Raw genomic sequence first — 26,994 nt, forward strand, 5'->3', positions numbered from 1 at the left:
TTTGAAAAATTCTTCCATCCTTACTGCATTAATAGCATGATTGTCTATAAAGTGTTTCTCATTAAGCTCTCTTTTTTTCATTATTATAGATCCACCAGGACCTCCTTCAAATCCACGAGTAACTGATACAACAAAGACAAGTGCTAGCCTAGCATGGGGGAAACCTCATTATGATGGTGGACTTGATATTATTGGCTACATTGTAGAGCACCAGAAAGAAGGAGAAGAAACATGGGTGAAAGATACCACAGGAACTGCTCTGAGAATCACAGAATTCGTTGTTGCTAATCTCCACCCAGCAGCCAAATACAATTTCAGAATAAGTGCTATCAATGCTGCTGGTGTTGGTGAACCAGCAAAAATTCCAAATATTGAAATCAAGGAACGTGAAGTGGTTCCTGATTTTGAATTAGATGCTGAGCTGAGAAAAACTCTTGTTGTTAGAGCTGGATTGAGCATTAGGATATTTGTTCCAATTAGAGGACGCCCGACTCCTGAGGTTACATGGACCAAAGATGATATCCCACTTAAAGCACGGGCCAATATTGAAAATACAGATTCATTCACTCTCCTCATTATCACAGAATGTAATAGATATGACGCAGGAAAGTTTGTAATGACACTTGAAAATGCTGCTGGCAAGAAGACTGGCTTTGTAAATGTAAAAGTTTTGGATACACCAGGGCCACCAATAAACCTGAAGCCCAGAGACATATGTAAAGATAGCATCACTCTCCAATGGGATATGCCTCTAATTGATGGAGGTTCACGAATAACAAATTATATAGTTGAAAAACGTGAATCAACACGTAAGTCATACTCAACTATCACAACAAAATGCCCGAAATGTTCCCTTAGGATTCCTAATTTGGCTGAAGGGTGTGAATATTACTTCAGAGTATTTGCTGAAAATGAATTTGGAATTGGTGAACCTGCTGAAACTGCTGAACCAATAAGAGCAACAGAAGCACCATCACCTCCAGACAGCCTTAATATTATGGATATCACAAGGAACTCAGTCAGCCTTGCTTGGCCAAAGCCAGAACATGATGGTGGTAGCAAGATCACTGGCTATGTAATTGAGGCCCAGAAAAAAGGTTCAACTCAGTGGACTCACATCACTACTGTGAAAACATTAGAATGTGTGGTAAGGAATCTAACTGAAAATGAAGAATATACTTTCCAGGTTATGGCAGTTAACAGTGCTGGAAGAAGTGATCCAAGAGAAAGCAGGCCAGTTATTGTTAAGGAGCAAATGATGCTTCCTGAATTTGATTTGCGTGGTATCTATCAGAAAACCGTAATTGCAAGAGCTGGTGACAATATCAAAGTTGAGATTCCTGTTCTTGGTCGCCCAAAACCAACTATTACCTGGAAGAAAGAAGATCAATTGCTCAAGCAAACACAAAGGGTGAACTATGAAAATACGGCTACTGCAACAATTTTGAACATTAATGAATGCACAAGAAATGACAGTGGCAGATATCCAGTCTCCGCGAAAAACATTGTTGGTGAAGTTAGTGATGTTCTAACTGTTCAAGTGCATGATGTTCCTGGGCCACCCACTGGACCAATTAGATTTGAAGAAGTTTCATCTGATTTTGTCACCTTCTCATGGGAACCTCCACTAAATGATGGAGGGGTTCCAATTAGTAACTACATTGTAGAAATGCGCAAAACTGACAGTACCTCCTGGGCTGAGTTAGCGACCACTGTTATACGTACCACATATAAAGCTGCTCATCTGACTACTGGAACTGAGTACCAATTCCGTGTTAAAGCTCAGAACAGATATGGCTCAGGTCCAGCTATCAATTCAGAGAATATAATTGCTAGCTATCCTTTTAAGGTTCCTGGGCCTCCAGGCACTCCTCAAGTCATTGCAGTCACAAAAGATTCAATTAATATTAGCTGGCATGAGCCCCTTACCGATGGTGGAAGTCCAATTTTGGGATATCACATTGAAAGAAAAGAACGGAATAGCATTCTTTGGCAGACTATCAGCAAAGCCTTAATATCAGGAAACACCTTCAAATCAAGTGGGCTGATGGATGGCATTGCATATGAATTCAGAGTCATCGCAGAAAATCTGGCAGGCAAAAGTAAACCAAGCAAGCCCTCTGAGCCAACCTTTGCTCTGGATCCTATTGATCCTCCTGGAAAGCCAATTCCTCTAAACATAACAAGACATGCAGTAGCGCTAAAGTGGACAAAACCTGAATATACCGGAGGCTTTAAGATAACTGGCTATACTGTTGAAAAGAGAGATCTTCCAAATGGCCGGTGGCTAAAAGCAAACTTTAGCAATATATTAGAAACTGAGTTCACTGTGAGTGGGCTTACAGAAGATGCTGCTTATGAATTCCGTGTCATTGCTAGAAATGCTGCTGGTGCTGTCAGCCAGCCATCTGAGCCATCAGATGCAATAACATGCAGAGATGAAATTGAAGCACCAAGGATAATGGTTGATGCTAAATACAAAGACACTGTAGTAGTAAAAGCAGGTGAAATTTTCAAACTTGAAGCTGATGTTGCAGGTCGACCTCCACCAACGCTAACATGGACAAAAGAAGACAAGGAACTTGAGGATACTGCAAAATTGGAAATTAAAATAGCAGATTTCTCAACAGTTCTTTCCAATAAGGACTCCACAAGACGGGATGGTGGCGCATATACACTTAAAGCATCCAATCCAGGTGGCTTTGCAAAACACATTTTCAATGTCAAAGTTCTAGACAGACCTGGTCCTCCACAGGGACCTTTGGCAGTGTCTGATGTTACCATGGACAAATGTGTCCTGTCATGGTTGCCACCTTTAGATGATGGAGGTGCCAGTATTGACCACTATGTTGTTGAAAAACGTGAAACAAGTAGATTGGCATGGACTTCTGTAGCCACAGAAGTTCCTGTAACAAAACTGAAGGTCACAAAGCTACTGAAAGGCAATGAATATGTGTTCCGTGTAATGGCTGTTAATAAATATGGAGTTGGTGAAGCCCTAGAATCAGAGCCTATCCTTGCAGTGAATCCTTACGTGGTACCTGATCCTCCCAAGACACCTGAAGTTACAGCTATTACCAAAGATTCTATGGTTGTATGCTGGGGACATCCTGATTCTGATGGAGGAAGTCCTATAACCAATTACATTATAGAACGTCGTGACAGAGCTGGATTACGCTGGGTGAAATGTAATAAGCGGGTTGTGACTGATTTGCGTTACAAAGTTCCTGGACTCACAGAAGGCCATGAGTATGAATACCGAGTAAAGGCTGAAAATGCTGCTGGTGTAAGTGAGCCAAGTCCTAGTAGTCAATTCTACAAAGCTTGTGATACTGTTTTTAAGCCTGGTCCACCTGGTAATCCTCGTGTCTTAGATACAAGCAAGTCATCAATTACAATTGCTTGGAATAAACCAATATATGATGGTGGCTCAGAAATCACTGGGTATATGGTTGAAACAGCATTGCCTGATGAAGATGAGTGGAAAATTGTAACTCCACCAGCAGGACTAAAGGCCACATCTTTTACCATCACTAATCTAAAAGAAAACCAGGAGTACAAAATCAGAATTTATGCCATGAATTCTGAAGGCATCGGAGAGCCTGCTCTTGTTCCTGGAACACCAAAAGCTGAAGAACGAATGCTTCCCCCTGAGATTGAACTTGATGCAGAGCTGCGTAAAATTGTGACTATTCGAGCTTGTTGTACTTTGAGACTTTTTGTCCCGATTAAAGGAAGACCAACACCTGAAGTAAAATGGTCACGAGAACATGGAGAGTCTTTAGACAAAGCCACAATTGAATCCACAAGTTCTTATACTCTACTTACAGTTGGAAATGTGAATAGATTTGACAGTGGCAAATATATATTGACTATAGAAAACAGTTCAGGTAGCAAATCAGCATTTGTAATTGTAAGAGTCCTTGATACACCTGGTGCCCCACAGAATCTGAAAATAAAAGAGGTCACAATGTCATCTGTCACACTCACATGGGAACCTCCCCTCATAGATGGTGGCTCTAAAGTAAAGAATTATATTGTTGAAAAGCGTGAAGCAACAAGAAAGGCATACTCTACTGTTATAGCTAATTGCCACAAGACCAGCTGGAAAGTAGACATGCTGCAAGAAGGTTGCAGCTATTACTTCAGAGTTCTAGCTGAAAATGAATATGGAATAGGTCTTCCTGTTGAAACATCTGAATCAGTTAAAGTGTCTGAGAGGCCTCTTCCTCCAGGAAAAATAACTTTATTAGATGTGACAAGAAACAGTGTGTCTCTGAGTTGGGAAAAACCTGAGCATGATGGAGGAAGCAGAATTTTGGGCTACATTGTAGAAATGCAAAGCAAAGGCAGTGACAGGTGGGCCACATGTGCCACTGTTAAAGTTACTGAAGCTACTATAACAGGATTGATCCAAGGGGAAGAATATTCCTTCCGTGTTTCAGCCCAAAATGAAAAAGGAATCAGTGATCCTCGACAACTGAGTGTACCCGTCATTGCAAAAGATCTTGTGATACCTCCAGCATTCAAACTTTTGTTTACCACGTTCAGTGTACTAGCAGGTGAAGACTTAAAGGTTGATGTTCCATTTGTTGGTCGGCCCAAGCCAACTGTAACATGGCTTAAGGATAATGTGCCACTAAGACAAACTACTAGAGTAAATGAAGAAAATACAGAAAGCAACACAGTGCTAACAATAAAGGAAGCATGCAGAGAAGATGTTGGACAATATCTGGTAAAACTTTCGAATTCTGCAGGAGAAGCAACCGAAATTCTTAGTATTATTGTCCTTGATAAGCCAGGCCCTCCCACTGGACCAGTGAAGATGGATGAAGTAACTGCAGATAGTATTACCATTTCTTGGGAGCCACCCAAATATCATGGTGGCAGTTCCATCAACAATTACATTGTAGAAAAACGTGATACATCCACTACTGCTTGGCAGATTGTTTCAGCAACTGTTGCGCGAACAACTCTAAAAGTGTGTAGATTAAAGACTGGAAGTGAATATCAGTTCAGAATTGCTGCTGAAAACAGATACGGAAAAAGTACGTATCTCACATCAGAGTCTGTGGTTGCCCAATACCCATACAAACTACCTGGCCCACCTGGAACTCCGTACGTACCAGAAATCTCCAGAGATGCTATGGTGGTACATTGGAATGAGCCAGTCAGCGATGGTGGCAGCAGAATTATTGGCTATCATTTGGAGCGCAAAGAAAGAAATAGCATACTGTGGGTTAAATTGAACAAAACAGCAATTCCTGACACGAAATTTAAAACAACTGGACTTGAAGAAGGACTTGAATATGAATTCAGAGTTTATGCAGAAAATATTGTTGGTATTGGAAAGGCAAGCAAAAGTTCAGAATGTTACACAGCTCATGATCCTTGTGATCCTCCCGGCCGTCCAGAACCTATAATTGTCACAAGAAATTCTGTTACTCTTCAGTGGAAGAAACCAGAGTATGATGGTGGAAGCAAGATCACGGGCTACATTGTCGAAAAGAAAGAATTACCAGAAGGCCGCTGGATGAAAGCAAGTTTTACTAACGTAATTGAGACTCAGTTTGCAGTAACTGGCCTGGTTGAGAACCAAAGGTATGAGTTCCGTGTGATTGCACGTAACGCAGCAGGTGTTTTCAGTGAGCCCTCTGAAAGTTCAGGGGCTATCACAGCGAGAGATGAAGTAGAACCACCTCGTATAAGTATGGATCCCAAATTTAAAGAAGCACTTGTTGTGCATGCTGGTGAATCATTTAAGATTGATGCTGATGTTTATGGCAAACCACTGCCTTCTATTCAGTGGCTGAAAGGTGACAAAGAACTAACAAACACAGCACGTTTGGATATAAAAAGTACTGATTTTGCCACAAGCCTAAGCGTAAAGGAAGCTGTTCGTGTTGACAGTGGACATTATACATTGTTGGTGAAGAATGTTGCAGGTGAAAAAACTGCTTCTATTCATGTCAAAGTTCTTGACAGACCTGGACCACCTGAAGGGCCTGTTCTTATAACAGGGACTACTGCTGAAAAATGTATGCTATCATGGAAGCCCCCACTGCAGGATGGAGGCAGTGACATTTCACATTATATTGTTGAAAGAAGAGAAACAAGTCGCTTAGTTTGGACTTTGGTTGATGCCAATGTACAAACTCTTGGTTGCAAAGTTACTAAACTCTTGGAAGGCAATGAATATATCTTCCGTATCATGGCTGTCAATAAATATGGCGTTGGTGAACCTCTTGAATCTGAGCCTGTACTTGCAAAAAATCCTTTTGTAGTACCACTTCCACCAAAGGCTCCAGAAGTTTCAGCTGTTACCAAAGATTCTATGATTGTTGTATGGGACAGACCAGCTTCTGATGGTGGCAGTGAAATTTTGGGTTATGTGCTAGAAAAACGTGACAAAGAAGGCATTCGCTGGACAAGATGTAACAAGCGTTTGATAAGTGAACTTAGATATCGAGTAACAGGACTTCTGGAAAATCATGACTATGAATATAGAGTCTCAGCTGAAAATGTGGCTGGTCTCAGTGAACCCAGTCCACCTTCTATCTACTATAAAGCTTGTGATCCTATATATAAACCAGGTCCACCAAATAACCCCAAAGCAATAGATGTTACAAGATCTTCAGTTTTCCTTTCTTGGGGCAAACCAATCTACGATGGTGGCTCTGAAATTCAAGGATACATTGTGGAAGCATGTGATGTGAGTGTTGGGGAGTGGGCAATTTGTACCCCACCAACTGGAATTAAGAAAACAAATATAGAAGTAGAAAAACTGTTGGAAAAACATGAGTACAAATTCCGAATTTGTGCTGTTAATAAAGCAGGAGTGGGAGAACATGCTGATGTTCCTGGAATCATCCTTGTTGAAGAAAAATTGGAAGCTCCAGATCTTGACCTTGACCTAGAACTGAGAAAAGTGATCAACGTAAGAGCTGGTGGTTCATTAAGATTATTTGTTCCCATCAGAGGCCGCCCAACACCTGAAGTAAAATGGAGTAAAGTAGATGGTGATATCAGAGAAGCAGCTATTATTGACAGCACCAGCAGCTTCACCTCACTTGTTCTTGATAATGTGAATAGATTTGACTCTGGAAAATACACTCTTACTTTAGAGAATAGTAGTGGAACAAAGGCTGCCTTTGTCAGTGTAAGAGTCTTGGATACCCCAGGTCCTCCTGTTAACTTGAAAATTAAGGAGATCACCAAAGAATCTGTTTCACTTTCATGGGAGCCTCCACTGATAGATGGTGGAGCTAAAATTAAAAATTATATAGTTGAAAAGCGTGAAGCCACCAGAAAATCCTACGCAGCTGTTGTAACTAACTGCCATAAAACATCCTGGAAAATTGATCAGCTCCAAGAGGGCTGCTACTATTACTTCAGGGTCTCTGGAGAGAATGAATTTGGAATTGGCCTGCCTGCTGAAACAAGCGACCCAGTTAAGGTGGCCGAAGTTCCTCAACCTCCAGGAAAAATAACAGTGGATGATGTTACAAGAAACAGTGTTTCATTGAGCTGGGCAAAGCCTGAACATGATGGTGGAAGTAAAATCTTACAGTACATTGTAGAAATGCAAGTTAAGGGTAGCGATAAATGGTCAGAGTGTACACGTGTTAAAGTTCTTGAAGCAGTTATCACTAACCTAACCCAAGGAGAAGATTATCTCTTCAGAGTAATGGCTGTAAATGAAAAGGGTAGGAGTGATCCTCGATCACTTGCAGTACCAATCACCGCTAAGGATCTTGTTATTGAACCAGATGTCAGACCAGTATTCCATAGTTACAGTACACAAGTGGGACAAGATCTAAAGATTGAAATACCAATATCTGGTCGGCCTAAGCCTACTATTTCTTGGACCAAAGACGGCACTCCATTAAAACAGACAACGAGAATTAATGTAATTGATTCACCTAATCTCACCATTCTAAATATTAAAGAAGCAAATAAAGAGGACAGTGGAATATATGAAATTACAGTTGCTAATGTTGTTGGACAAAGATCTGCATCTATTGAAGTTATAATGCTAGATAAACCAGATCCTCCTAAAGGCCCAGTTAAATTTGAAGATATCAGTGCTGAAAGTGTCACATTGTCATGGCATCCTCCAGTATATACAGGTGGTTGCCAGATTACTAATTACATTGTTCATAAGAGAGATACAACCACCACTTCATGGGAAGTAGTTTCAGCTACTGTTGCAAGAACTACTCTGAAGGTGACTAAGCTGAAAACTGGATCAGAATATCAATTTAGAATATTTGCGGAAAATAGGTATGGGCAGAGCTTTGCCCTGGAATCTGATCCAGTTGTTGCTCAATATCCCTACAAAGAACCAGGCCCCCCTGGAACACCATTTGTGACAGTAGCTACAAAAGACTCTATGATTGTGCAGTGGCATGAACCGATTAATGATGGTGGAAGTAGAATTCTAGGTTATCATCTTGAACGAAAGGAAAGAAACAGCATTCTGTGGACAAAAGTAAACAAGACCATTATTCAAGATACACATTATAAAACAACTAATCTTGAAGAAAACATTGAATATGAATTTAGAGTTTCTGCAGAAAATATTGTCGGTGTAGGCAAAGCAAGCAAAGTTTCAGAATGCTACGTAGCACGTGATGCATGTGATCCACCAGGATGTCCTGAAGCTATTGTTGTTACAAGAAGCGCCATCACTTTGCAGTGGACTAAGCCAGAATATGATGGTGGCAGCAAAATAACAGGCTATGTAGTAGAAAAACGTGACTTGCCTGATGGTCGTTGGATGAAAGCCAGCTTTACCAATATCACTGACACTCAGTTTACTGTGACAGGTCTTACAGAAGACCAACGATATGAATTTAGAGTAATTGCAAGGAATGCTGCTGGAGCAGTAAGCAAACCTTCTGACAGCACAGGACCTATCACAGCAAAAGATGAAGTTGAACTTCCAAGAATTTCCATGGATCCAAAATACAAAGATGCAATTGTTGTAAATGCTGGTGATACTTTCAGACTTGAAGCTGACGTACATGGGAAACCAATTCCTACTATTATGTGGCTGAAAGGAGATAAAGTCCTTGAAGATACTGCTCGATACGAAATAAGGAATACAGATTTCAAGGCTCTGATTACTGTGAAAGATGCTATACGTGTTGATGGTGGGCAGTATATTTTGCAGGCCTCCAATGTTGCAGGAACAAAATCAGTACCCATAACAGTGAAAGTACTAGATAGGCCAGGGCCTCCAGAGAGTATTCAAATTTCTGGAGTTACTTCTGAAAAATGTTCCTTAGCATGGGCTCCACCAATCCATGATGGTGGCAGTGACATTTCTCATTACATAATTGAGAAGAGAGAAACGAGTCGTCTCGCTTGGACAGTTGTTGCATCAGATGCCGTAGCCACAATGCTAAAGGTAACAAAACTTCTGGAAGGCAATGAATATGTCTTCCGCATAATGGCAGTTAATAAATATGGAGTTGGTGAACCTTTGGAATCTGCACCAGTACTTATGAAAAGCCCATTTGTGGTTCCTGGCCCACCAACATATCTTGAAGTCACCAATATTACAAAGGATTCTATGACAGTCTCCTGGCATCGTCCAGATAGTGATGGTGGCAGTGAAATTATTGGCTACATTGTAGAAAAAAGAGACAGAACTGGTATTAGGTGGGTGAAATGTAATAAACGTCGAATTACCGATTTACGATTAAGAGTCACAGGACTAACCGAAGATCATGAATATGAATTTAGAGTATCTGCTGAAAATATAGCTGGAATTGGTGAACCAAGTCAAGTTACTCCATACTGGAAAGCATGTGATCCTATGTTTAAGCCTGGTCCACCTACTAATGCCCATGTGGTTGATACAACCAAGAATTCAATCACAGCTGCATGGGGTAAACCTATTTATGATGGTGGCTGTGAAATCCTGGGATATATTGTAGAAATCTGCAAAGCTGATGATGAAGAATGGGCAATAGTTACTCCACAGACTGGTCTGAGAGTCAATCGTTTTGAGATCAGGAAGCTCACAGAACATCAAGAATACAAGCTAAGGGTGTGTGCTCTTAACAAAATTGGAGTAGGTGAGCCTGCAGCAATTCCTGGTACAATTAAACCAGAAGACAAACTTGAAGCTCCTGAACTTGATATAGACTCAGAATTAAGGAAGGGAATTGTCGTTAGAGCTGGTAGCTCTGTCAGGATAAATATACCATTTAAAGGACGCCCTACTCCTGAAATCACATGGTCTCGTGAAGAAGGGGAATTTACAGATAAAGTTCAAATTGAAAAAGGAATAAATTACACACAGCTATCAATTGATTACTGTGATAGAAATGATGCTGGGAAGTATATACTTAAACTGGAGAATAGCAGTGGTTCTAAGTCTGCGTTTGTTACAGTTAAAGTGCTTGACACACCAGGACCACCACAAAATTTAATAGTCAAAGAAATCAGGAAAGACTGTGCTGTATTGACATGGGAACCTCCAGCTAATGATGGTGGAGCAAAGATAAAGAACTATATCATTGACAAACGTGAGTCAACCAGAAAAGCATATGCAAATGTGAGTGCAAAGTGTAACAAAACAAGCTTTAGAGTTGAAAACCTTACAGAAGGAAGCATTTATTATTTCAGAGTTATGGCTGAAAATGAATATGGAATTGGTAGTCCAGCAGAAACTGCTGATGCTTCAAAAGCATCAGAGCCACCTCTACCTCCTGGAAAAGTGACACTCACTGATGTGACACAGAGAAGTGCATCATTTATGTGGGAGAAGCCTGAACATGATGGAGGGAGCAGAATTTTGGGATACATTGTTGAAATGCAGCCCAAAGGATCTGATAAATGGACTGTTGTTACTGAAACCAAAGTCTGCAATGCAGTTGTATCTGGTTTGAGTTCTGGACAGGAATATCAGTTTCGTGTCATGGCATACAATGAAAAAGGCAAAAGTGATCCTAAGCCATTGGCCGTTCCTGTGATTGCCAAAGATCAGACAATTCAGCCCAGTTTCAAGCTGATGTTCAATACATATACTGTACAAGCTGGAGAAGATCTTAAAGTAGAAATTCCCTTCATAGCTCGACCAAAGCCTACTATCACTTGGGAGAAAGATGGCCAGCCTCTAAAACAGACAACCAGATTACATGTTGAAGATACAGCAACTTCAACTACATTGCTTATTAAAGAAAGCAACAAGGATGACTTTGGAAAATATACTGTGACAGCAACCAACACCGCAGGCACAGCAACAGAGCATCTTAGTATAATTGTGCTAGAAAAGCCTGGCCCACCCCAAGGCCCTGTCCGCTTTGATGAAGTCAGCTCAAACTTTGTCATCTTCTCATGGGAGCCGCCAGTATATACAGGTGGCTGTCAGATATCCAATTACATTGTCGAGAAACGGGACACGACAACCACTACTTGGCAAATGGTATCAGCTATGGTTGCACGGACAACTATTAAAGTAACAAAACTTAAAACAGGTACTGAGTACCAGTTTAGAATTATTGCTGAAAACCGATATGGAAAGAGCACTGCACTAGATTCTAAGCCAGTTCTTGTACAATATCCATACAAAGTACCAGGGCCACCAGGGACCCCGTATGTCACTACAGCCACCAAAGATCACATGATAGTACAATGGCATGAACCAGTTAATGATGGAGGGAGCAAAGTTCTTGGATATCATCTCGAACGTAAAGATAAAAACAGCATCCTTTGGACAAAGGTGCATAAGGCTCTTATTCAGGACACAAAATATAAAACAGAAGGTCTTGAAGAAGGTCTTGAATATGAATTCAGAGTTTCTGCTGAAAACATTGTTGGAGTAGGTAAAGTAAGCAAATGTTCTGAGCTGTATGTTGCTCGGGATGCTTGTGATCCACCAGGCCGTCCAGATGCCATTGTTATCACTAGAAATTATGTAACACTAAAATGGAAAAAACCTGAATATGATGGTGGTAGCAGAATCACTGGATACATTGTGGAAAAGAGAGAACTACCTGAAGGCCGCTGGATGAAGGCCAGTTTTACAAATGTAATAGAAACTGAGTTCACAGTAAGCGGTCTTGTGGAAGACCAAAGATATGAATTCAGAGTAATTGCAAGAAATGCAGCTGATAGCTTAAGTGAACCCTCTGAAAGCACAGGGCCAATTATTGCTAGAGATGAAATAGAAGCACCAAGAGCTTCACTGGATCCTAAATATAAAGATCTCATTGTTGTTCGTGCGGGAGAAACGTTTGTTCTTGAAGCTGACATCCATGGAAAACCTGTTCCTGATATTATATGGTCAAAAGATGGGAAAGAATTTGAAGAAGCAACTGCAAGAATGGAAATTAAGTCTACTATTGAAAGAACAACTCTCACAGTCAAAGACTGTGTCAGAGTAGATGGAGGCCTCTATACACTTACACTGAGTAATGTTGGTGGCACAAAATCAATACCAATCACTGTAAAAGTGCTTGACAGACCTGGACCCCCAGAAGGCCCTTTGAAAGTTACAGGTGTGACTGCAGAAAAATGTTACCTTGCATGGGGACCACCTTTACAAGATGGAGGTGCTAGCATTTCACATTACATTATAGAAAAAAGAGAGACAAGCCGGCTTTCATGGACACAAGTATCATCTGATGTGCAAGCTCTGAATCACAAAGTAACCAAACTTCTTTCAGGCAATGAATACATCTTCCGTGTAATGGCTGTTAATAAATATGGTATTGGTGATCCTCTAGAATCTGAACCTGTGTTGGCATGCAATCCATATAGGCCTCCAGGTCCTCCTTCAACACCTGAAGCTTCTGCAATCACAAAAGATTCTATGATTGTATCCTGGTGTCGCCCAACCGATACTGGTGGAGCTGAAATTGAAGGTTATATACTAGAAAAGCGAGACAAAGATGGCATTAGATGGACCAAGTGCAATAAAAAGAGTCTGACAGATTTAAGATTGAGAGTAACTGGACTAACAGATGGTCATTTCTATGAATTTAGAGTTTCTGCTGAAAATGCAGCTGGTATTGGTGAACCCAGTGAACCATCAATTTTCTACCGTGCTTGTGATGCAATATACCCACCAGGCCCTCCAAACAATCCAAAGGTAACAGATACCTCCAGATCATCTGTGTCCCTTGCATGGAGCAAACCTATTTATGATGGTGGTGCTCCTGTTAAAGGATATATTGTAGAATTTAAAGAAGCTACTGCTGATGAATGGACAACATGCACACCCCCATCAGGTTTACAAGGAAAACAATTCACAGTAACAAAACTTAAAGAAAACAGTGAATATAACTTCCGCATTTGTGCTATCAACTCTGAAGGAGTTGGAGAACCAGCAACTATCCCTGGTAGCGTTGTTGCTGCTGAAAAAATGGAACCTCCTGAAATAGAACTTGATGCAGATCTCAGAAAAGTTGTCACAGTGCGTGCTAGTGGCACATTGCGTTTGTTTGTCACTATTAAAGGACGGCCAGAGCCAGAAGTGAAATGGGAAAAAGCAGAAGGCACTCTGAGTGACAGAGCTCAGATTGAGGTAACCAGTTCCTATACAATGTTAGTAATTGATAATGTAAACAGATTTGACAGTGGAAAATATAACCTGACTTTGGAAAACAACAGTGGCAAAAAATCAGCATTTGTTAATGTGAGAGTACTTGATACACCAAGTGCTCCTGTAAATTTGACCATCAGGGAAGTAAAGAAAGATTTAGTGGCATTAGCTTGGGAGCCCCCGCTTATTGATGGTGGAGCTAAAATTACAAATTACATAATTGAAAAACGTGAAACAACAAGAAAAGCCTATGCCACTGTTACAAACAATTGCAACAAGAATGTCTTCAGAATTGAACAGCTACAGGAAGGATGCAGCTACTACTTCCGGGTCCTAGCTGCAAATGAATATGGAGTAGGTTTGCCAGCAGAAACATCTGAACCTGTTAAGGTTTCTGAACCACCTTATCCACCTGGAAAAGTAACTCTTGTTGATGTTACACGTCACAGTGCTACTATTAAATGGGAGAAACCAGAGAGTGATGGTGGCAGTAAAATAACTGGCTATGTAGTAGAAATGCAAACCAAAGGCAGTGAAAAATGGAGCACCTGTACCCAAGTTAAAACATTAGAAGCAACAATATCTGGATTAACGATGGGAGAAGAATACACTTTCCGTGTCTGTGCTGTTAATGAAAAAGGGAAGAGTGATCCAAGGCAGCTTGGAGTTCCAGTAGTTGCAAAGGACATTGAAATCCAGCCTTCAGTTGAGCTCCTTTTCAATACATTCAGTGTTAAAGCTGGTGAAGACCTTAAGATTGATGTACCCATCAGAGGAAGGCCAGTACCATCTGCCAGCTGGAAAAAGGATGGCATGCCTTTAAGAGAGACAACTAGAGTGAATGTCCAAACTTCAAAAACATCAACATCACTAGTAATCAAAGAAGCTTCAAGAGAGGATGTAGGAAACTATGAATTAAATGTTGCAAGCAGTGCTGGCTCTACCACAGCTTTCATCACTGTAATTGTTCTTGATCGACCAGGACCTCCAACCTCATTACGTATTGATAATGTCAGTGCTGATAATGTAACCATATCTTGGGAACCCCCTGAATATGATGGTGGTTGTCAAATTAATAATTACATTGTAGAGAAAAGAGAAACTACAACAACAACATGGAGCACTGTATCTGCAGCAGTTGCACGAACTTCAATTAAAATAGCTCGTTTAACCACTGGATCAGAATATCAATTCCGTGTTTTTGCAGAAAATCGCTATGGCAGAAGCACTTATGCTGAAACTGCACCTGTTGTTGCAGAGTATCCATTTAATCTACCTGGTCCACCTGGTACTCCTCAAGTTGTACATGCAACTAAAGCCTTCATGATTGTAAGTTGGCAGGTACCAGTTAATGATGGAGGTAGCAAAGTACTTGGTTATCATCTTGAACGTAAAGAACGAGGCAGCATCCTTTGGACTAAAGTTAATAAAATCCTTATAAGTGATACTCAGATGAAGGTCACAGGCCTTGATGAAGGTCTGATGTATGAATATCGTGTGTATGCTGAAAACATTGTAGGAATTGGCAAATGTAGCAAATCATGTGAACCAGTTGCAGCAAGGGATCCATGTGATCCACCTGGCCAACCAGAAGTGACTAATATTACAAGAACATGTGTCTCACTATCATGGACCAAACCAGCATATGATGGTGGTGCTAAGATTACAGGCTACATTATTGAGCGGAAAGAACTCCCAGATGGTCGTTGGCTGAAGTGCAATTTCACCAATGTCCAGGAAACTTTCTTTGATGTGACAGGGCTTACTGAAGATCAGCGCTATGAATTCCGTGTTATTGCCAGGAATGCTGCTGGCCAATTTAGTGAACCATCAGAATCCACTGGGCCAGTTACTGTAAAGGATGACATAGAAGCTCCAAGAATTATGATGGATGCCAAATTCAGAGATGTTGTTATTAAAGCTGGAGAGACTTTAAAAATCAATGCTGACATTGCTGGACGACCCTTGCCAATAGTTTCATGGACAAAGGATGGCAAAGAGATTGAAGAAAAGGCAAGAGTTGAAATAGTCTCAACAGATCACACTACAGCAATAACTATTAAAGACTGCATTCGACGTGATTCAGGGCAGTATGTGTTAACATTACAAAATGTTGCTGGAACAAGATCATTAGCAATTAATTGCAAAGTACTTGATAGACCAGGTCCACCAGCGGCCCCACTAGAAATTAAGGGACTGACTGCTGAGAAATGTTATTTGTCATGGGGACCACCTCAAGAAAATGGAGGGGCAGAGATTGATTATTATATTGTGGAAAAACGTGAGACTAGTAGGATTGCATGGACCCTTTGTGAAGCAGAACTTCCAACAACGTCCTGCAAAGTAACAAAACTACTCAGAGGAAATGAATATATTTTCAGAGTCATGGGTGTAAATAAATATGGTGTTGGTGAACCCTTGGAAAGTTATGCTGTCAAGGCCCTGGATCCTTTTACTGTTCCAAGCCCACCTAAATCTTTAGAGATTACCAATGTGACAAAGGAATCCATGACTCTTTGTTGGGCAAGACCTGACAGCGATGGAGGAAATGAAATTTCTGGTTATGTGATTGAAAGGCGTGAGAAAAACAGTTTACGGTGGATACGTATAAATAAAAAGCCAGTTTATGATCTCAGAATAAAATCTTCAGGCCTTCGTGAAGGATGTGAATATGAATATAGAGTATATGCAGAAAATGCTGCAGGCCTCAGTCTTCCTAGTGACACTTCACCGCTAATAAAAGCAGAAGATCCAGTTTTCCTGCCATCACCACCATCTAGGCCCAAGATAATGGACCATACAAGATCTCATATAACAATTGGATGGACAAAGCCATTATTTGATGGGGGAGCTCCTGTTACTGGATACACTGTTGAATACAAGCTAACTAGTGAAACTGATTGGTCAACTGCTATTCAAAGCTTAAGAGGTACAGAATACACTGTAATGGGTCTTACATCAGGAGCAGAATATGTTTTCAGAGTAAGGTCTGTGAACAAAGTTGGTGCTAGTGATCCAAGTGATGCCTCAGAACCTCAAGTAGCAAAAGAAAGGGAAGAAGAACCTGTTTTTGATATTGATAATGAAATGAGAAAAACTTTAATTGTGAAAGCTGGTGAATCATTTACAATGACTGTGCCTTTCCGAGGAAAACCTATCCCTAATGTGCTATGGAGTAAGCCAGATACTGATCTCCGTACACGAGCAAATATTGATTCCTCAGATAACCGCACCTCACTTACAATTGAAAAGGCAACACGAAACGATTCTGGAAAGTATACACTGACATTACAGAACATTGTAAACACAGCTAGTTTGACATTAGTTGTTAAAGTTCTTGACTCACCAGGGCCTCCATCTAATATCATTGTAAAAGACGTAACCAAAGAGTCTGCGGTGTTATCTTGGGAGGCTCCAGAGAATGATGGAGGGGCTCCTGTGAAGAACTACTACATTGAAAAACGAGAAGCCAGCAAGAAAGCTTGGGTCACTGTAACCAACAATTGCCACCGTCTTTCCTACAAGGTCACCAGTCTACAAGAAGGTGGAATTTATTACTTCAGAGTCTCAGGGGAAAATGAATTTGGTGTTGGAGTTCCCGTTGAAACCAAAGATGGAGTTAAAATAACAGGTAAGCAATTTTTTAAAGTTTATTTTATATGCTTTAGTTATGATTTATTGAAGTAAGCCTCAGTGGGGCTTACTTCCATGTTTTAGTTTTAATTTATTCATAATGCTTATATTAATATTATAAATTTAATGCAAAGTAGCAATATAAACTAATGCAAAGTAGCAATGAAAGGTGTTTGCCTTAAGGAATCACTTAATAATTAGAGTCCTAACATATGCAGGCAAGCCAAGTTTAGATCTTTTCCATGCAAATATTTACTTGCAGAGTATGTTACAAGTAATAAGGATGCATTCAACATGTTTTTGTTCTCAATTTGTCTTCTTATTCTTAGAAAAACCAAGCCCACCAGAAAAACTGGGAGTATCAAGCATTACTAAAGACAGTGTATCCCTTGTATGGCTAAAACCTGAGCACGATGGTGGAAGCAGAATTGTAGGCTACCTTGTTGAAGCCTTAGAGAAAGGGCAGCAAAAATGGGTCAAATGTGCTGTAGTCAAGACAACCCATCATGTTGTCCAAGGTCTCAAGGAGAACATGGATTATTTCTTCAGAGTATTTGCTGAAAACGAAGCTGGTCTGAGTGATCCTAGAGAGCTTCCTCTTGCTGTCACAGTTAAAGAACAAATGGGTATGTATTCCATTTTTAAGAATAAACCTGTCTGAATTTAACTGAAAATGGAATCCATATGTATCTTCAATATTTTTAACATACTATTACTGAATTTTTCAGAATCTCCTGAAGTGGATATGAAAGGTTTTCCAAACCATACAGTTTATGTGAGAGCTGGCTCAAATCTAAAGGTTGAGATTCCAATTTCAGGAAAACCCTTGCCAAAGGTGACTTTATCCAGAGATGGCATTCCTGTCAAGCCAACCATGAGATTTAATACAGAAACCACTGCAGAGAGTATAATTGTTAACCTTAAGGAAAGCGTGGCTACCGATACTGGTAGATATGACATCACAGCTGCAAACTCCAGTGGAACAACAAAATCCTTCATTAAAATTGTTGTCCTGGATAGACCAGGTCCCCCAGTTGGTCCTGTTCTGGTTAGTGACATCACTGAAGAAGCAGTCACCCTGAAGTGGGAGCCACCACATTATGATGGTGGAAGCCAAGTCACAAACTACATTGTGCTAAAAAGAGAAACAAGCACTGCTGTGTGGTCTGAAGTGTCTGCAACAGTTGCTAGAAATATTATTAAAGTCATGAAGTTAACCACTGGAGAAGAGTATCAGTTCCGTATCAAGGCAGAAAATCGCTTTGGCATTAGCGATCATCTTGATTCAGCATGTGTAATTATAAAACTGCCTTATAGTAAGTATCTCCATTTTTGTTCTGGTTTTCTGAATTTTTCAGACATAGGTATATACTTTGCTAACTTGGCTGTAATATTTATTTAGCCACACCTGGGCCACCTTCAACACCATGGATCACTAATGTAACTCGAGAAAACATCACTGTTGGATGGCATGAACCTGTTTCTAATGGAGGCAGTGCCATTGTTGGTTACCATCTGGAAATGAAGGACAGAAACAGTATTTTATGGAAGAAAGTGAATAAAATGATTATACGCACAACTCACTTCAAGGCCTCTAACATTACTGCTGGACTAATTTATGAATTCAGAGTTTATGCTGAAAATGCAGCAGGCATTGGAAAACCAAGTCATCCATCTGATGCAGTTCTTGCAATTGATGCATGCGGTATGTATTCAATAATACAAGGTCACATTTCTAATTTTGAATTTAGTACAAAACGTCCTTGGTCAGTTAGTATTGGATACCTATGCAAATGTTAATTACAAATGCAATTGTTTTCCAAATTGCAGAGCCACCAAGAAAGGTTCGTGTCACAGATATTTCCAAGACATTTGTCAGCCTTTCTTGGACACAACCGGCTTTTGATGGCGGTAGCAAAATCACTGGATACATTGTGGAAAAACGCGATTTTCCAAATGGAAGATGGGCAAAGGCCAGCTTTACCAATGTCATAGAGACACAGTTTACTGTATCAGGATTGACTCAAAGCTCTCAATATGAATTCCGCGTCTTTGCTAAGAATGCAGCAGGTTCCATTAGTAATCCATCAGATGTTTTAGGACCTGTCACCTGTGTGGACACATATGGTAAGAAACATATTAAATCAGAAAAATTATCTCTTGATTTTATTTATGGGATTTGAGTTATCACCATTGGTAGAAATATGTAGCTGAAGTCAAATGTTCTTAATATGATAGCATCGTGCAGATTTATATTTGAGTTTCTTCTGGATATCAGATTGTACAGAATTTTAGTCAAATTGCGTATCTCTTCTTACTTAAATGCTCTTTTGTGAGATTTTTAACATTTAAAGTGTCTTAATATCTTCTTTATTCCATTACTTTTCATTAAGGTGCACCTGAAATAGATATACCACCAGAATACACAGAAGTGGTAAAATACAAAGCTGGCACTGCAGTTAAGCTCAAACTTGGGATTTCAGGAAAACCCATACCATCAATAGAGTGGTATAGAAATGGCAAAGAAATACAAACAAGTGTCCAAATTTCTATTGAAAATACCACCGAATTCGCCTCTATACTGATCAAAGATGCAACTCGTCTTAATAGTGGAAGCTATGAACTGAAATTAAAGAATGCCATGGGTTCAGCATCTGCTTCCATTAAAGTACAAATACTTGGTATGCTGTGAAAAATATTACACATCATTGTTCTTTTAAATTCCTCTAGCAACAGCTATTCTTGTATATTAATAGATACCATTTCCTCTCCATCAACAGATAAGCCAGGACCTCCATGTGGGCCTGTTCAGTTTAAAACAGTCACTGCTGAAAAGATCTCTCTTATGTGGGAACCCCCAGCTGATGATGGCGGTGCCAGAGTGACACATTACGTTGTTGAAAAACGTGAAACAAGCCGTGTGGTGTGGTCTATGGTTTCAGAAAAACAAGAAGAATGCAATGTCACTACCACCAAAGTCATAAAAGGAAACGAATATGTATTCCGTATACGAGCGGTAAACAAGTTTGGTGTTGGTGATCCACTGGAATCTCATAGCGTTGTAGCTAAAAATGCATTTGGTAAGATAGCTGTTAATAAATGAATTCTGGAACATCTTTAAGAATATATTTGCCAGTTGATTATATTGGTCTGATACGATTTTTCTCTCAATAAAAATACAGTTACCCCTGGACAACCTGGTGTGCCAGAGATCACCATGATAACCAAACAGTCAATGTCTGTAACCTGGAGCAGGCCTACTGTAGATGGTGGCAGTGAAATAAGTGGATATTATCTTGAAAAGCGTGATAAGAAAAGCCTAGGCTGGTTCAGAGTTCTTAAAGAAACCATTCGGGACACCAGACAGAAAGTGACAGGACTAACAGAAAACAGCGAATACCAGTTCAGAGTCTCTGCTGTGAATGCAGCTGGCCAAGGTCCCTTCTCTGAAGCAACTGACTTTTTCAAAGCTGCAGATCCCATTGGTAAGAACCTTGGCATGTGAATGGCAGCAAAGGAACTGATAATAAATATTCTTGAAATGGCATGATAGAAAATAAGGACATGTTTTGCTGTTCCGCCTGATGAAAGGCTAATGTTTTGAAGTCTCATGTTATATTTTATCTGTTTTACAGAAAAGCCTGGGCCACCGGTTAAGCTAAAGGTTGTGGATACTACAAAGACATCTATCACACTTAGCTGGACTAAACCAGCTTATGATGGAGGAGGTACAATTACCAGCTATGCTATAGAAAAGAGAGAAGGCGATGAAGAAGAATGGTCTGTAGTGAGTGCAAGAGGAGAAGTGAGAACCACAGAATATGTAGTGTCTCAACTTCAGCCAGGACTCAATTACTACTTCCGTGTAGCTGCTATAAATTGTGCTGGACAAGGTGAACCTATTGAAATGACAGAACCTGTACAAGCTAAAGACATTCTTGGTATGGAATTTTAATCTTTTTCTTTTATTCTTTTCCATTTCTTGTATTTTTGACTTTTCCTCAGTGTTAACAATTCAATGTTGTTGTTTTTTGCAGAAGAGCCAGAAATTGATCTGGATGTGGCTCTCAAAACCTCCATTGTAGCTAAAGCAGGTCAAGATGTACAAATAATGATCCCATTCAAGGGAAGGCCTCCTCCAACTGTCACATGGAGAAAGGGTGACAAAAATCTCAGTGTTGATGAAAGATACACCATCCAGAACACAGAATCATCTACACTTCTTAGTATTCCTCAAGTCAATCGCAATGATACAGGAAAATACATCCTTACCATTGAAAATGGAGTTGGAAGAGCCAAAACCTCCTTTGTGAATGTCAAAGTGCTTGACACCCCATCTGCATGCCAGAGACTGCACCTAAAAAATGTTTCTCGTGGAACTGTGACTTTGGTATGGGAGCCACCACTCATAAACGGTGGTTCTGAAGTAACAAATTATGTCATTGAAAAAAGAGATGCTACAAAGAGAGCTTGGTCTGCTGTTACAGCAAAGTGCTCTAATACATCCTTTAAGATAACCGACTTATCAGAGAAGATTCCATACTTCTTCCGTGTTCTTGCAGAAAATGAAAATGGATTAGGTGAACCGTGTGAAACTTCAGAACCAGTGAAAGCTGCAGAAGTCCCTGGACCTGTCAGGGATTTGGCCATGAAAGATTCAACCAAGACCTCTGTCACCCTACAGTGGACCAAACCTGAGTTTGATGGTGGTAGTATCATATCAGATTATATTATTGAAACAAGATTAAAGGATGAAATGGAATGGTCATATGCAGGCATAAGTAAGGCATGCGAATTTGTAGTTGAAAAACTTAAGGAGCTTTCTGTTATGGAATTCAGAGTGTCAGCTAAGAATGAAAAAGGAAGAAGTGATGGTGTTACAGTTGGACCAATTACAGTGAAAGATTATGTAATAACACCTGAAGCAGATCTGTCCGATATACCTGGAGGACAGGTAACAGTGAGAATAGGTTATAATGTACACCTTGAATTGCCATATAAGGGAAAGCCAATGCCCACTATGAGTTGGCTGAAAGACAATATGCCTCTTAAAGAAAGTGAACTGGTTCGCTTCAAGAGAACAGAAAACAAAATAACATTAAGCATTAAGAATGTGAAGAAAGAAAATGGTGGCAAATACACCTTAATTCTTGATAATGTTGTCCACAGAAAGGCATTCCCATTTACAATTATAACACTTGGCCCACCATCTAAGCCAAAAGGACCAATAAAACTAGATGAAATCAAAGCAGACAGTATGGTTCTTTCTTGGGATGTTCCTGAAGATGATGGAGGAGGAGAAATTACAGGCTACAGTGTTGAGAAACGAGAAACTTCACAAACCAATTGGAAAATGGTCTGCTCTAGTGTAGCAAGGACAACATTCAAAGTTCCAAACCTCATTAAAGATACAGAATATCAATTCAGAATTCGTGCAGAAAATAGGTATGGAGTAAGCCCACCACTTAACTCTGTAGAGGTCATAGCTAAACACCAATTTAAGCCACCAGGTCCACCGGGAAAGCCGATTGTTTACAATGTAACAGCTGATGGGATGACTATATCTTGGGATGCTCCACTTTATGATGGAGGTGCAGAAATTACTGGATACCACGTGGAAAAGAAAGAAAGAAATAGCATCCTGTGGCAGAAAGTAAATGTTTCATCAGTATCTAATAGAGAATACAGAATTACTGGTTTAATGGAAGGCTTGGACTATCAGTTCCGTGTATATGCAGAAAATTCCGCTGGATTAAGCCCTGCTAGTGACCCAAGCAAATTCAATCTGGCTGTTTCTCCAGTTGGTAAGTGACTGAGCATTCAGTGTGAAATGCCTATGTTGACAGCCTGTCAGAACTGATGCTGACTACTGTGCATGAATTTTATTTTTCTTTCAGATCCACCTGGCACCCCTGATTATATTGATGTGACAAGAGAAACAATTACCCTGAAGTGGACTGCACCACTGCGTGATGGAGGCAGCAAGATTGTGGGTTATAGTGTTGAGAAACGACAAGGAGCTGAAGATCGTTGGGTCAGGTGCAATTTTACTGATGTCAGTGAATGCCAATATACAGTTACAGGACTTAGCCCTGGGGACCGATACGAATTCCGAATCCTTGCAAGAAATGCTGTTGGGACTATCAGCCCTCCTTCTCAATCTTCAGGCTATATCATGACCAGAGATGAGGCTGGTAAGTCTTACTTATTAGTAGTTACCATAGCTGGTTATACTTATTCTATTATATGGAATTCCAATGCTTTTTAAAGTTTGCAAGCATGTTAGATTTTCACAGTCAGAATGAACCAGTATGAAATGTTTGGGCCTAGCTCTGTGTCTGCAAAATACTTGCCCCATTAATTCTTACTAATGTGTTGCAAGTTCATAAAGAGGAATTAATTAATGCAATTAAAACTGCTCTTATTCTGGGGAAGATACTGTATATTGGTGAACATTAAGTAAGTATTATTTTATTTCTTTTTCTTTTCTAGTTGCACCGAATATTGAATTTGGTGCTGAGCATTTTGAGGGTCTTACAGTCAAAGCAGGTGAAAGCATAAGACTTAAAGCCCTTATCACAGGCCGGCCAGTTCCTCAGGTGACATGGTTTAAAGATGGAGAAGAGATTGACAAACGACTGAACATTGAAATAACCAGTGCTATTGGCTATAGCACCATATTTGTTAGAGATGCTTCTCGGGACCATCGTGGAGTATATAGGGTGGAAGCCAAGAATTCATCAGGCACCAAACAAGCAGAAATAACCATAAGAGTCCAAGGTAATTTGCCATTGTTTTACTAAACTTATTTGCCTCAAACTGAGTAACCTTTATTTAGCATTGTCTTCATTCTCTATTAAATGCAGCACAATTTAAGCAATTATATTTTTACATTACAGATACTCCAGGGAAAATAGGGGGGCCAATACGCTTCACCAACATCACTGAAGAGAAGGCAACACTATGGTGGGAGCCTCCAGCTAATGATGGCTGTGCAGCCATTACTCATTATGTAATTGAAAAGCGTGAAACCAGCAGAATAGCCTGGGCACTAATTGAAGACCACTGTGAAGCCTGCAGTTACATAGCACTTAGATTAATAAAAGGCAATGAATACCAGTTCCGAATCTCTGCAGCTAACAAGTTTGGGGTTGGCAGGCCTCTGGAATCTGACCCTTTTGTAGCGCAAGCACATTACAGTAAGTTCATTTTCAGTAGAAAAATCCAGTTTGTGTACTTGTTAGCCTTATCCAAAGTGCCATCTAATCTGCTATTTTCATTCTACAGCTGTTCCTGAGGCACCTGGTACTCCAGAACCTAGCAATGTAACAGGGAACAGCATCACTCTCACATGGACAAGGCCAAAATCCGATGGTGGAAGTGACATTGATCAATATATCTTGGAGAGAAGAGAAAAGAAGAGCATTCTCTGGGTCAAAGTATCCAGCAAGAGACCCATTTCTGAGACAAGATTCAGAGTCACAGGCCTAACTGAGGGCAATGAATATGAATTCCAGGTTATGGCAGAAAACAAGGCAGGTGTGGGGCCACCAAGTGGTGTGTCAAGGCTGATAAAATGCAGAGATCCAGTTCATCCACCAGGTCCTCCTACTGTGGTCAAAGTGACAGATACATCAAAGACAAGTGTCAGTTTAGAATGGACCACACCAGTTTTTGATGGCGGCTTGGAAATAATTGGGTACATCATTGAAATGTGCAAAGCTGATTTGGGAGATTGGCATAAAGTCAATGCTGAGACTTTAATCGCTACCAAGTATACTGTGACTGACTTAGAACCAAATGAGCATTACAAATTCCGAGTCAGTGCTGTAAATACCGCAGGCAAAGGAGAAAGCTGTGAAGTGGCTGCTTCAGTGCAAACAGTGGATAGGCTCTCTTCCCCTGAACTTGATATCGATGCCAGCTTCAAGCAGACTCACATTGTCCGAGCAGGTGCAAATATCCGTCTCTTTATTGCCTTCAAGGGCAGACCTGTTCCTACTGCTACATGGTCCAAAACAGATTCCAATCTCAACTTGCGTGCTAACATTCACACAACAGACTCCTTCAGTACATTAACTATAGAGAACTGCAACAGAACAGATGCTGGAAAATATGCGTTTACTGTAGAAAACAACAGTGGTAGCAAATCTATTGCTTTCATAGTTAAAGTGCTAGACACTCCTGGACCACCAGGTCCTATTACATTTAAGGATGTGACTAGAGGCTCTATCACTTTAATGTGGGATGCTCCCATTTTGGATGGAGGCGCACGTATCCATCATTATGTTGTGGAGAAGCGAGAAGCAAGCCGCCGTAGCTGGCAAACTGTTTATGAAAAATGTACCCGCCAAATAGCTAAAGTTACTGATCTTGCAGAAGGTGTACCCTATTTCTACCGTGTCTCAGCAGAAAATGAATATGGAGTAGGTGAACCATGTGAATTAACAGAGCCGGTGGTGGCCACCGAAGAACCTGCTCCACCTAAGAGATTAGATATTGTTGATACCACTAGGTCATCTGTGGTACTTGCTTGGCTTAAACCTGATCATGATGGTGGCAGCCGTATCACTGGATACCTCCTAGAGATGAAACAGAAAGGAACTGATGTTTGGCGTGAAGCGGGTCAAACAAAGCAGCTTACTTTTACAGTAGAAGGTCTTACTGAGAATAATGAATATGAATTTAGAGTCAGAGCAAAGAATGATGCTGGCTACAGTCAGCCAAGAGAAGCTTTCTCTTCTGTCATTATTAAAGAGCCACAGATTGAACCAACTGCAGATCTTAGTGGAATAACTAAACAACTTATAACTTGCAAAGCTGGGAGCACCTTTACTATTGATATACCAATTAGTGGACGTCCTATTCCAAAAGTAACCTGGAAACTTGAGGAAATGAGACTTAAGGAAACTGATAGAGTGACTATCAAGACAACAAAAGATAGAACTACAATGACTGTTAAGGACAGCATGAGAGGTGACTCTGGCAAATACTATTTGACTCTTGAGAACACAGCTGGTGTGAAGACATTCACTGTCACAGTTATAGTTATTGGAAGGCCAGGCCCAGTTACGCGCCCCATAGAAATATCATCAGTGACAGCAGAATCCTGTGTATTGTCTTGGAAGGAACCCGAAGATGATGGTGGTACTGATATTACTAACTACATTGTTGAAAAACGTGAATCTGGTGCAACAGCATGGCAACTAGTAAATTCCAGCGTCAAGCGTACACAGATCAAAGTAACTCATCTCACTAAATATATGGAATATACCTTCCGTGTCAGTTCTGAAAACAGGTTTGGTGTCAGCAAGCCTGTTGAATCAGTTCCAGTTGTGGCTGAGCATCCATTTGGTAAGGAATTGTTATTGTAACAAATGTGCATAAATTTGTTCCAATTTTGCTTGAAAAAGAATTAAAACATTTAACATTTCTCTCTCTCTTTTTAATTAGTCCCACCAAGTCCCCCCACAAGACCTGAGGTCTATTTTGTTTCTGCCAATGCCATGTCTATCCGATGGGAGGAACCATATCATGATGGTGGTAGCAAAGTTGTGGGATACTGGATTGAAAAGAAAGAACGCAACACAATCCTTTGGGTAAAGGAAAACAAAAGTCCATGTTTTGAGTGTGACTACAAAATTACTGGGCTTGTAGAAGGTCTGGAGTATCAATTCAGAACATATGCATTAAATGCAGCTGGAGTGAGCAAAGCCAGTGAAGCTTCTAGGCCAGTAGTGGCCCAAAACCCAGTTGGTAAGTATAACACAGAAAAAGTATGTTTCCTATTATTATTTAAGAGA

General features: G+C 40.3%; 1 protein-coding gene across 1 annotated transcript in view; it reads left to right on the forward strand.

Annotated features, from left to right (window-relative positions):
* Nucleotides 1-26,994, forward strand: part of TTN (titin) — a 286,118-nt gene that overhangs the window by 240,117 nt on the left and 19,007 nt on the right. Inside the window, exons 292-306 of the mRNA XM_063305418.1 lie at nucleotides 90-17,189; nucleotides 17,521-17,817; nucleotides 17,920-18,507; nucleotides 18,594-18,896; nucleotides 19,022-19,318; nucleotides 19,585-19,872; nucleotides 19,972-20,271; nucleotides 20,374-20,676; nucleotides 20,827-21,132; nucleotides 21,229-22,995; nucleotides 23,089-23,385; nucleotides 23,684-23,971; nucleotides 24,091-24,390; nucleotides 24,479-26,545; nucleotides 26,645-26,947. Coding sequence (XP_063161488.1) covers nucleotides 90-17,189; nucleotides 17,521-17,817; nucleotides 17,920-18,507; nucleotides 18,594-18,896; nucleotides 19,022-19,318; nucleotides 19,585-19,872; nucleotides 19,972-20,271; nucleotides 20,374-20,676; nucleotides 20,827-21,132; nucleotides 21,229-22,995; nucleotides 23,089-23,385; nucleotides 23,684-23,971; nucleotides 24,091-24,390; nucleotides 24,479-26,545; nucleotides 26,645-26,947 — 24,804 coding nt within the window. The remainder of the gene's footprint in view (nucleotides 1-89; nucleotides 17,190-17,520; nucleotides 17,818-17,919; nucleotides 18,508-18,593; nucleotides 18,897-19,021; nucleotides 19,319-19,584; nucleotides 19,873-19,971; nucleotides 20,272-20,373; nucleotides 20,677-20,826; nucleotides 21,133-21,228; nucleotides 22,996-23,088; nucleotides 23,386-23,683; nucleotides 23,972-24,090; nucleotides 24,391-24,478; nucleotides 26,546-26,644; nucleotides 26,948-26,994) is intronic.

The sequence above is a fragment of the Candoia aspera genome, chromosome 1 (assembly GCF_035149785.1).
Source record: "Candoia aspera isolate rCanAsp1 chromosome 1, rCanAsp1.hap2, whole genome shotgun sequence".
NCBI lineage: Eukaryota > Metazoa > Chordata > Lepidosauria > Squamata > Boidae > Candoia > Candoia aspera.